Below are 10,603 nucleotides of genomic sequence, written 5' to 3'. Positions count from 1 at the left end.
TCTGAACAATTTTTTTTTGGTTTATTTACAAAATAAAAACTTTTAAACAAATGACAGAACAGAGATTAAACATTTACAACTACAAAAAAAACAGAATGCAATCCCAGGTGACTCTCCTTTAGTGAGCAGTACTATTCCATTCTTCATTCATTTTGATTTGACAGTAGTTGTTAATGCAGAGTTTTGACTCCTGTTGCCAATTAACACAGACATATAACAGCCCGGGGGTGAGGATCGTGAATTGAAAGGCAGTGTGTCTAAAATAAAAGACAAGTGATCAACGGAGGAAAAATACAGCAGACACTGAGCTTCAGCACGCATCAGGTAAAGGGAGCGATTCACTCCCGTCTGGTATTTTATGGCTGGTGTGCACCTCCGGCAGTTCCTGTACATATTCAGTACGGTGGGTAAATTGTACAGCAAGCAAGCTGGTGTCAGGGGCGGGGGCCAGGGGCCGCTGAGGCGGGAGCCAGGGACGAGGCGGGAGCCAGGGGCCGGTGAGGCGGGAGCCAGGGGCCGGGGTCGAGGCAGGAGCCAGGGGCCGGGGTCGAGGCGGGGGCCAGGGGCCGGTGAGGCGGGAGCCAGGGGCCGGTGAGGCGGGGGCCAGGGTCGAGGCGGGAGCCAGGGGCCGGTGAGGCAGGAGCCAGGGGCCGGTGAGGCGGGGGCCAGGGTCGAGGCGGGAGCCAGGGGCCGGTGAGGCGGGAGCCAGGGGCCGGTGAGGCGGGGGCCGGTGAGGCGGGAGCCAGGGGCCGGTGAGGCGGGAGCCAGGGGCCGGGGTCGAGGCGGGAGCCGGGGGCCGGGGTCGAGGCGGGAGCCAGGGGCCGGTGAGGCGGGGGCCAGGGGCCGGTGAGGCGGGAGCCAGGGGCCGGTGAGGCGGGAGCCAGGGGCCGGTGAGGCGGGAGCCAGGGGCCGGTGAGGCGGGAGCCAGGGGCCGGGGTCGAGGCGGGGGCCAGGGGCCGGCGAGGCGGGGGCCAGGGGCCGGCGAGGCGGGGGCCAGGGGCCGGCGAGGCGGGAGCCAGGGGCCGGCGAGGCGGGAGCCAGCGGCCGGCGAGGCGGGAGCCAGGGGCCGGGGTCGAGGCGGGAGCCAGGGGCCGGTGAGGCGGGGGCCAGGGGCCGGTGAGGCGGTGGCCAGGGGCCGGTGAGGCGGGAGCCAGGGGCCGTGGTCGAGGCGGGAGCCAGGGTCGAGGCGGGGGCCAGGGGCCGGTGAGGCGGGGGCCAGGGGCCGGTGAGGCGGGAGCCAGGGACGAGGCGGGAGCCAGGGGCCGGGGCGGGAGCCAGGGGCCGGGGCGGGGGCCAGGGGCCGGTGAGGCGGGAGCCAGGGGCCGGTGAGGCAGGAGCCAGGGGCCGGTGAGGCAGGAGCCAGGGACGAGGCGGGAGCCAGGGGCCGGGGTCGAGGCGGGGGCCAGGGGGGCGGGAGCCAGGGGCCGGTGAGGCAGGAGCCAGGGTCGAGGCGGGAGCCAGGGGCTGGGGTCGAGGCAGGAGCCAGGGGCTGGGGTCAAGGTGGGAGCCAGGGGTCGAGGCGGGAGCCAGGGTCGAGGCGGGGGCCAGGGGCCGGGGTCGAGGCGGGAGCCAGGGTCGAGGCGGGAGCCAGGGGCCGGGGTCGAGGCGGGAGCCAGGGTCGAGGCGGGGGGCCAGGGGCCGGGGTCGAGGCGGGAGCCAGGGTCGAGGCGGGGGCCAGGGGCCGGGGTCGAGGCGGGAGCCAGGGTCGAGGCGGGAGCCAGGGGCCGGTGTCGAGGCGGGAGCCAGGGACGAGGCGGGAGCCAGGGGCCGGGGTCGAGGCGGGAGCCAGGGGCCGGTGAGGCAGGAGCCAGGGACGAGGCGGGAGCCAGGGGCCGGGGTCAAGGCGGGAGCCAGGGTCGAGGCGGGAGCCAGGGTCGAGGCGGGAGCCAGGGTCGAGGCGGGGGCCAGGGGCCGGGGTCGAGGCGGGGGCCAGGGTCGAGGCGGGGGCCAGGGGCCGGGGTCGAGGCGGGAGCCAGGGGCCGGGGTCGAGGCGGGAGCCAGGGGCTGGGGTCGAGGCGGGAGCCAGGGGCTGGGGTCAAGGCGGGAGCCAGGGGTCGAGGCGGGAGCCAGGGCCGGGGTCGAGGCAGGACTTGTTTGGGTGGATTTTGGACAGTAACAATATCTGCAAAAACACTTAGCTGGGGAGTGGGACTAAATTGGACAGCTCTTTAAAAGAGCTGGCATGGATGTGACGGGCCGAATGGCCTCCTACTGTGCTGCAAGACTCATGATAATGTGCACATATACCAGGCTCACAACTTTATATTCAAGGAGTTGGATATATTTCTTAAGGCTAAAGGGATATGGGGAGAGGGCAGGGACAGGGTACTGAATTTGGATGATCAGCCATGATCGCATTGAATGGCGGAGCAGGCTCGAGGGGCCGACTGGCCGACTCCTGCTCCTATCTTCTGTTTCCTGGGTTCCTTTTCATACACAGTGCAGTTTCAGGGCTGAAGCTCGACCTCCCCCGGGGGGAAACGTTACACTGGGTGAGTGGCCCTTTGCTGCACCAGGAATCAGTGCTGCAGTCACACGTCTCCCTCCAGTGACAAGAAACAGGTAGTGCACAATCGCAGCTCACTCTCAGACCAGAGATAATTTAATCTGCCAAACATTTTTACTCTTCTCCAAGCCAATACCTTCCACCTGCAAGAACCAAGAATAAAACCAATGGTCGGCTCTGCATTCTAGGATTAAATGTATGGCTGTACTCAGTCCCGGACTGCTCACTCTTGAAAGTGGACTCGCGCTATCAAGTTTTTAATTTAACCTCATGCATCACTATTTACAAATCCATCCAAGTTACAGCCGAGTTTAGCATTTGTGAAAGAATTGTTGATTATATAAATAAATGACAAAGTTGTTTGTGAAATTGCCCGGTGCTATTTTCACTGACACACCACCTCGTTATTCAAGCGCCTCCCTTTCCCAATCACCGCTTCCCTCATCGTTTGTAACTAACATGGCAATGCAGAACGCACCACCACCGACGTGTCACCACCTGCTTGTGTCTTGTCAGAGGCTCCTCCCTCCCTCCAAGTCTGAATGCTGTTCAGAATACTGTACAGTGAAACACTGGCTGCCCGACACTGGCCCTTTAAAACACTGTCATTAATGCTGCAAGCGAGCACGCCCTCTGTTGAAGAGGTGATGGAAGGAGGATTTCTCCTTCATGAGTACTGCCTGAGTGTGGTTGAAATGAAGAGTTTCTGCTTGTGAGGATTTATGACCTTAGGCAGTTCTTTAGTGATGCAGCGACCCTGATTCCCCAATCACACCCTGCTCAACACAAACAGATACTGGAGGTATGAAAAGATTTTTAAAAACTCACCGAATCCAATTCCATGGAGCTACTGAGCCATGTAAACCACAGAGGTGCACGGGTTCCATCTGTGCGGAGGTGTCTGATCTCGGCTAGAACTGTCCTCTGGGCTGGGGGAGGGAAATTAGCCAGGATTCCATTCCTCATCACTACCCAGTGCCTCTTTCTGGAAAGTGGGTGAGAGCGTATACAATGTGTGTGTGTGTGTGTGTCTACGCACGCGTGTCTGCGTATGCACTCGTATGCAATGTGTGTGTACGCACACGTGTCTGCGTATACAATGTGTGTGTGTATGTGTGTACGCACACGTGTCTGCGTATACAATGTGTGTGTGTGTGTGTGTGTGTGTCTACGCACACGTGTCTGCGTATGCACTCGTATGCAATGTGTGTGTACGCACACGTGTCTGCGTATACAATGTGTGTGTGTACGCACGCGTCTGCGTATGCACTCGTATGCAATGTGTGTGTACGCACACGTGTCTGCGTATACAATGTGTGTGTATGTGTACGCACACGTGTCTGCGTATACAATGTGTGTGTGTCTATGCACGCATGTCTGCGTATGCACTCGTATGCAATGTGTACGCACACGTGTCTGCGTATACAATGTGTGTGTATGTGTACGCACACGTGTCTGCGTATACAATGTGTGTCTATGCACGCATGTCTGCGTATGCACTCGTATGCAATGTGTGTACGCACACGTGTCTGCGTATACAATGTGTGTGTGTCTACGCACGCGTGTCTGCGTATGCACTCGTATGCAATGTGTGTGTACGTACACGTGTCTGCGTATACAATGTGTGTGTGTGTGTACGCACGCGTGTCTGCATATGCACTCGTATGCAATGTGTGTGTACGCACACGTGTCTGCGTATACAATGTGTGTGTGTGTACGCACGCGTCTGCGTATGCACTCGTATGCAATGTGTGTACGCACACGTGTCTGCGTATACAATGTGTGTGTGTGTACGCACGCGTGTCTGCGTATGCACTCGTATGCAATGTGTGTGTACGCACACGTGTCTGCGTATACAATGTGTGTGTGTGTGTGTACGCACGCGTGTCTGCGTATGCACTCGTATGCAATGTGTGTGTACGCACACGTGTCTGCGTATACAATGTGTGTGTGTATGCGTGTGCAATGAACAAAGACAATCAGGTTGGGCTGTAACTCCTCCAAGTTAAATCTCCCACTGACGGTCACTATTGAGATGAGGAGTCGTGATCGTGGCGAGTTACCAGAGGGCTCGTGGTGCCTGTAGATCCATCACCAGCAAGAATCAATGCCTGCGGAGAGGGGGGGAGGAGAACAGGAGGAAGGAGATACTACATTTAAAGAACTCTGCTCTCCAGTTTCCACTGTTTGTCCATGATTTCTGACTGTGCTATAATGTAACTGCCCACTAGGAATACTTGAAAGCAACAAGGGGAAGTCGCTGAGATCAGTGGCTCCCAGCCCAGGAGTGGGCGAGAGGAAACAGCACAGCCGCTGCAATTGTTTACTTGTTCCCGTGCTCCTGAATTCCGTCGTTTTCCCTTCCTGTGACCTGCCATCCTTTCTGCAATATGCCATTTATTGGAGGATGTATAACGACCCGGTATTCTACAGGGAGGAGCTGGAGGCAGGGCTGCCTGAAGTGGCCAGGACACTTGGTGGCAAATGCAAGGTATCTATGGGAGCTGGTGGGGGAGGGGAGGGGGGGGGGAGAGAGAAAAGAGAAACCAAACAACTGCCCCTGCCGTTCGCAGACCATCCACGAGGCAGCTCGTGGGATCAATACCAGACCGGATCACGGGACCAATACCAGACCGGATCACGGGATCAATACCAGACCGGCTCACGGGATCAATACCAGACCGGATCACGGGATCAATACCAGACCGGATCACGGGATCAATACCAGACCAGATCACGGGATCAATACCAGACCGGCTCACGGGATCAATACCAGACCGGATCTCGGGATCAATACCAGACCGGCTCACGGGATCAATACCAGACCGGATCACGGGATCAATACCAGGTCGGATCTCGGGATCAATACCAGACAGGCTTGTGGGATCAATACCAGACTGGATCGCGGGATCAATACCAGACCGGCTCGTGGGATCAATACCAGACCGGATCACGGGATCAATACCAGACCGGATCACGGGATCAATACCAGACTGGCTAACGGGATCAATATCAGACCGGCTCTTGGGATCAATACCAGACCGGCTCACGGGATCAATACCAGACCGGATCACGGGATCAATACCAGGCCGGATCTCGGGATCAATACCAGACAGGCTTGTGGGATCAATACCAGACTGGATCGCGGGATCAATACCAGACCGGCTCGTGGGATCAATACCAGACCGGATCACGGGATCAATACCAGACCGGATCACGGGATCAATACCAGACTGGCTAACGGGATCAATATCAGACCGGATCACGGGACCAATACCAGACCGGATCACGAGAAGATCCCCATGGCCAAACATGCTGCCAACATTCGCTCTCTCGGGTCACACATGATGAACGTGTGCGAGGTGTTGAGGGTGGGCAGCACCCAGGAACTGGACTCTCACTTTCAGGCGAGGGCAGAAAATTGGGGCAAGTGTGAGGGGGGAGGGGGAAATCCCAACAGATGTTGCCTTGTGGCCATTTGATTTGAAAGGTATATTTGAAAGACTCTAGTGCAGATGCCTGGATTTTCAAGCATCAATTGCTGGATTAGTAAGTCTGAAGATATAAGGTTGGCCACCAATCAGTTTTTAATGGTCCAGGGGCTTTAACCCTTCCGTTTTGTGTCCGTGCGTGAGTCTGTCTGGTTCCGTGATGCTGCAGGACCGGCTTCCCTGCCACTGGAGGCCCGCTGTCGGTCTCGGGACAGTCGAGCCCTTGCTGCAACAGGACCAGCAGCATTTCCACCTGACTTTTCACCGGGACTGCCCGCACCTTCTAACCTTTCACCCACAACCTCCCTCGCTCCCTCTCGCCACAGATAAATCTTACGAGCTTTGAAAAGTGGAAGTTTCCACTTGTGAAATTAAAATCAATTTGCCATGGTCTTTTGAACGAATCAAGCTTAAAACTATTTCTTTTGGTGCAACCATTGAAAAGCGAATCAATCCCACATTGTTAAACACATAATTCACAGAATGAAAGATAGGCCCCCCTGTAAATGCCATCAGTTTGGGAGCAGCCACTCAGCTGTGGCGTCTGTCCACTTGTTTCTTTAATATATATAATTTACAATAGAATTAACAATATTACTGATCGAGTTATGCAGGGGTCGGGGTGCAAAGTACTTCCTGCAGAGTCCTTTAGTACGTCCAGGGATCCCGGTGCCGGTTTTCACTGCTGGGCAGGTTACCAGACAACTCCTCTGAAGTCTGTCGGTGACCCGTGGTGACCTCGCCGTTCAAACTCTTGCGACACACGGGACAGGTGTCGTGCTGGAATAGAGCAGGGCGTTCGAGAATTAAAGGCAGCAATATCCCAACACACCACCCCCCCCCCCCCCCCCCCACAGTAATGAGGCTTTAGTACTGAAATGGATCATGGATATTTCACTCTGCCCCATTAGCGCAGACTCGGAGCGTTGCAGTTCGATCAGCATCGCAAACCCGCTCACAGTAACAGCTTCACACTTTGATTCAAATAATCTCCCCGCTGGTCAGCATTTAAAAACAGATCTGGGGTTATAGTCCAGGGACAGAAGTAGAAGCGGCGCAGTGATGAAGGATAGGAGGATTCCCTGGAATCCATGCGCGCAGGGGGCTCCCTGCTTGGGAGGCGGGGGCGGGGGCTCCCTGCTCGGGAGGCGGGGGCGGGGACTCCCCGCCGGGAGGCGGGGGCGGGGACTCCCTGCTGGGCCGTAAGGTTAGTGCAGTATCTCAATTCACTGCACAGGTCCCACTGCTTTGTAAACACACTTTCTGTAGGTATGTGCTAGGCCGATGTAGCAGAGCCTGGTCTCCAATCGTCTTGGATCCCCCTGCCATTGGACCAAGACCTTGCTCTGTCAAGCCCGTGTGGTAGCTGGTGTGCAACGGCCACCCCACGTTAAAAGAATTCACGCACAGGCATCTTCCAGCCTTTAAAATGAAGTTCGAGACCTGGAATGTCAGGACCCTCATGGACAAAGAGACTGTCGGTCCTGCACTGGACTCATCAGTCACCTGAGAACTCATTTTTAATGTGGAATCAAGTCATCCTCGGTTCCCAGGGACTGCCTAAGAAGAAGAGGTCCAGGAGCCCCGCACTCCAGAAGCCCACGCACCAACAGCCAGCCGGTGTGGTATTTCAGTAAAACAGTTGTTGGGTAGAAACTCACCAGTTCTAACCAAGGTACGATGCAGTCGCTGTGAAAGAAGTGATTGCAGGGCAGCTGTCGAACCTGTTCCCCAAGGAGGTAATCCTCTTTACACACCGGGCACTCTAAACCTGAATCTACAGCAACACAAGGCAGAGATTTACACAAACATATAAGCAACACTGCCCTATTAATGTACAAAGTCCTTCTACAGCTTGCTGCCTCCTCCCCATATTACCCCCTAACTGTATTTTGCTACCCTATCCCCATGTCAGGCACCAGTCCCAGCACAGAGGGTCCATGTCTGTCCAACACGTTCCTGCCATGTCCTTCTGTAGCACGATGTGTTCCACCGCCTTCCTTTGCAGTGACTCTCCTTAACCCCTCCCTCTGCCTCTCTCCCCATCTCCCTACTCCCCACATCTCTCCTCCTCCCCTGCCTCTCCCCCTCCCCAACATCTCTGCCCCGCACCCCCATCTCTCCACCCCGTGCTCCCCTCTCTCCCTGCACCCCCCAATCACACCTCCCCCTCTCCCCCCCTCTCCCCCCATCTCTCCACCCCGCGCTCCCCTCTCTCTCCCTGCACCCCCCCAATCACACCTCCCCCTCTCCCATCTCTCCCTCCGTGCCCATCACACCTCCTCCCCCCATCTCTCCCTCCGTGCCCATCACACCTCCTCCCCCCATCTCTCCCTCCGTGCCGCCCATCACACCTCCTCCTCCCCCTCCCCCTCATCTCTCCCTCCGTGCCCCCCATCACACCTCCTCCTCCCCCCCCCTCTCCCCCATCTCTCCCTCCGTGCCGCCCATCACACCTCCTCCTCCCCCTCTCCCCCATCTCTCCCTCCGTGCCCCCCATCACACCACCTCCTCCCCCCCCCCCCCCCCAATCTCTCCCTCCGTGCCCCCCATCACACCTCTCCCTCCCGCCCGAGATCTGGACAGAGGATCAGGAGCGTTAGAACTGACAAAAGAAAGATTTTTCTGTTCAAAGCCGAAACAATTGCCAGCGGTGAGAGATGGAGTTTCCCCACAGTGCTTGTCCTCGTTGAGTGGGAGCGACTCTTGGCCGACACATACCACCAACACACTCACCGCTGGTCGCTGAATAAACTAAACTCTGTCTCCGCAGCTCCTGGAATCAGTTTTATTATCCACCTCCCCCCTTTCCCATCAATCCCCCACAGTCTGGAAACACAGAGAGTTACAGTCGAACTAGTTACAGAATGGGAATGAAAGGCACCCACCGATCTGCTCCTGTGAGACAGGCACTGCCGGGAGCGCTGTGATTTTGTCTTTATCTGCCGGGGGAGGTCCAGTGTTTTCCAGCTGTCCCAGGAGCTGTGGGAGGGAAAGCAGTGATTCGAGTTCAATCAATACAGCTGGTCCTAACCGGCCTTCAACCCGCTGGAGAGTTTGCAATTCTCTCCTCTCCATCAGGCCCTGACTCTTGTTGACTATTCTACAAGTGCCCTCTGTGAGTGCCGGCAGGAAATTTAAATGTGGGAGGCATCACAGCAGAGACTCACTTTCCAGCAGGGGTCAGCAGGCATCGATCAGCAGCAGGGACCCCGGTTCAGGTTCAGCCCTCCGAGCTCAGGGTGCCGCGTCCTCGTGGAACGTCCCAAATGCGAGCCAGCTATCTCAATGCTGACTGGTGATTGAAACTGGGGCCCGTGCTGCTCTGTATGGTGCAGTACGGCCACTGGACGATACTGCGTCGCTCGCTGACCCATCACAGACCTTCCTTTGCTCTTTCGGTCTTCTCCCAGTCCACACCCAGAGCCAACCTGCCAGGCAAGTACAGGAAGCGTTGTGCTATCCGGCACCGACAGGACCGAGCTGTTGCCATCCCATCAAAACTGCTGAACAAACCAGCGCTAATGTTGAAACATACGGAGATTTTGAGCTCCGTATCTGGCAATAAACCCTGTTGCTTAGCAACAGCTTCTAAACAGTCGGCCGTACCTTGCAAGCATCTCTGTAGCTTAGCAACAGCTTCAGCGAGACCTTGCAGAGCCTGACTGGTGGAAAAAAAAAGCAACGAAAAGAAAAAAAAACTAACGAAACGGCTCCTGATTTTTGCTGGTGGCTCGAGCATTCCGGACAGTTAACCTCCGGATAAACCAAAGTTTCCTGTAATCAGTCCCCGGCCTCTGCGACGAGGAGGGGCAGAAGGCCACCCTGACCGCCACAGTGTTACCGAGATCAGTAAGAAAGTGACAGGAACCGGCCAGCGTCCTCCTGTGGCGTCTCAGTGCGATGCCCAGCAGAGCACCGTGAAACTAGTGTCAGTTATATCGAGTCCGCCCGCAGTACTCGGCGTCGGAGTCTGGAGACCGCTGGTTGGTCCGAGGGTCAGAAATTGAGCAGCAGGATCACAACCATACAAGATGGAAGCGACACCGAGCCCAAGTGAGAATGCTCAGCACAGACTCGGGGCCGACAGGGCAGCAAAAGAGACTGAAGGAAAGTAGGCAGAAAAGGAGAGGTATTAGATCGGACGAGAGAGAAAGTGAATGAGAACAAGACAGAGTGTGCCTGTGACAGGGAGACGCTGGGGTAGAAGTGGAGGAGAGAGGGAAGGAGGTTGGGAAAGATAGTTACCGTAAACATCCAGGACACAGAGCCAGAGAGAGAGGCATGTCGTGTCTGTCCCATCTGTCCATCCCTGTGTGTTAAAGACTTATCTGCCTCTTTAAGACGACTCAAATTCCTACACATTTATCAAACGCATAAAACCTAAAACACTGCAACAAGCACTGGGACTGAACTGAAGGCCTTTTCTCACCTGTGTAATTACTGCGTCGAGTCCACTCTGCCCCCAGGCGTAATCGGCAGGGTTCGAGTGCAGCATCCCGCTCCTCAGGAAGAAAGAGACAGATTGGACACATTTCACCATCACAGGGTCACTCACATTTCCTGCAGTCAGCATTGAGCACACCCAGGGCAGGTACAGCACGGG

The 10,603-nt window shown here is 56.6% G+C and overlaps 2 protein-coding genes across 2 annotated transcripts in view; both read right to left on the bottom strand.

The window, feature by feature from the left end:
• On the bottom strand, positions 1 to 5,820 carry LOC147086347 (uncharacterized). Its single transcript, XM_085978234.1, is given in 3 exon segments — positions 1 to 684; positions 686 to 1,494; positions 5,112 to 5,820. Coding segments are annotated over 3 exon segments (2,055 nt in total). The 3' UTR covers positions 1 to 147.
• A 684-nt stretch (positions 5,821 to 6,504) lies between these two features.
• Positions 6,505 to 10,603, bottom strand: part of rnf115a (ring finger protein 115a) — a 30,801-nt gene continuing 26,702 nt past the window's right edge. The window contains exons 6-9 of the mRNA XM_085978408.1: positions 10,430 to 10,502; positions 8,886 to 8,979; positions 7,659 to 7,774; positions 6,505 to 6,777 (exon numbers count right to left, since the gene is read on the bottom strand). Coding sequence (XP_085834534.1) covers positions 6,646 to 6,777; positions 7,659 to 7,774; positions 8,886 to 8,979; positions 10,430 to 10,502 — 415 coding nt within the window. The 3' untranslated portion in view covers positions 6,505 to 6,645. The remainder of the gene's footprint in view (positions 6,778 to 7,658; positions 7,775 to 8,885; positions 8,980 to 10,429; positions 10,503 to 10,603) is intronic.

Source organism: Somniosus microcephalus, unplaced genomic scaffold (genome assembly GCF_052327205.1).
Source record: "Somniosus microcephalus isolate GS21.2 unplaced genomic scaffold, FLI_Smic_1.0 unresolved_chr7, whole genome shotgun sequence".
Classification (NCBI taxonomy): domain Eukaryota; kingdom Metazoa; phylum Chordata; class Chondrichthyes; order Squaliformes; family Somniosidae; genus Somniosus; species Somniosus microcephalus.
This window is presented reverse-complemented; position numbering and strand designations above follow the sequence as displayed.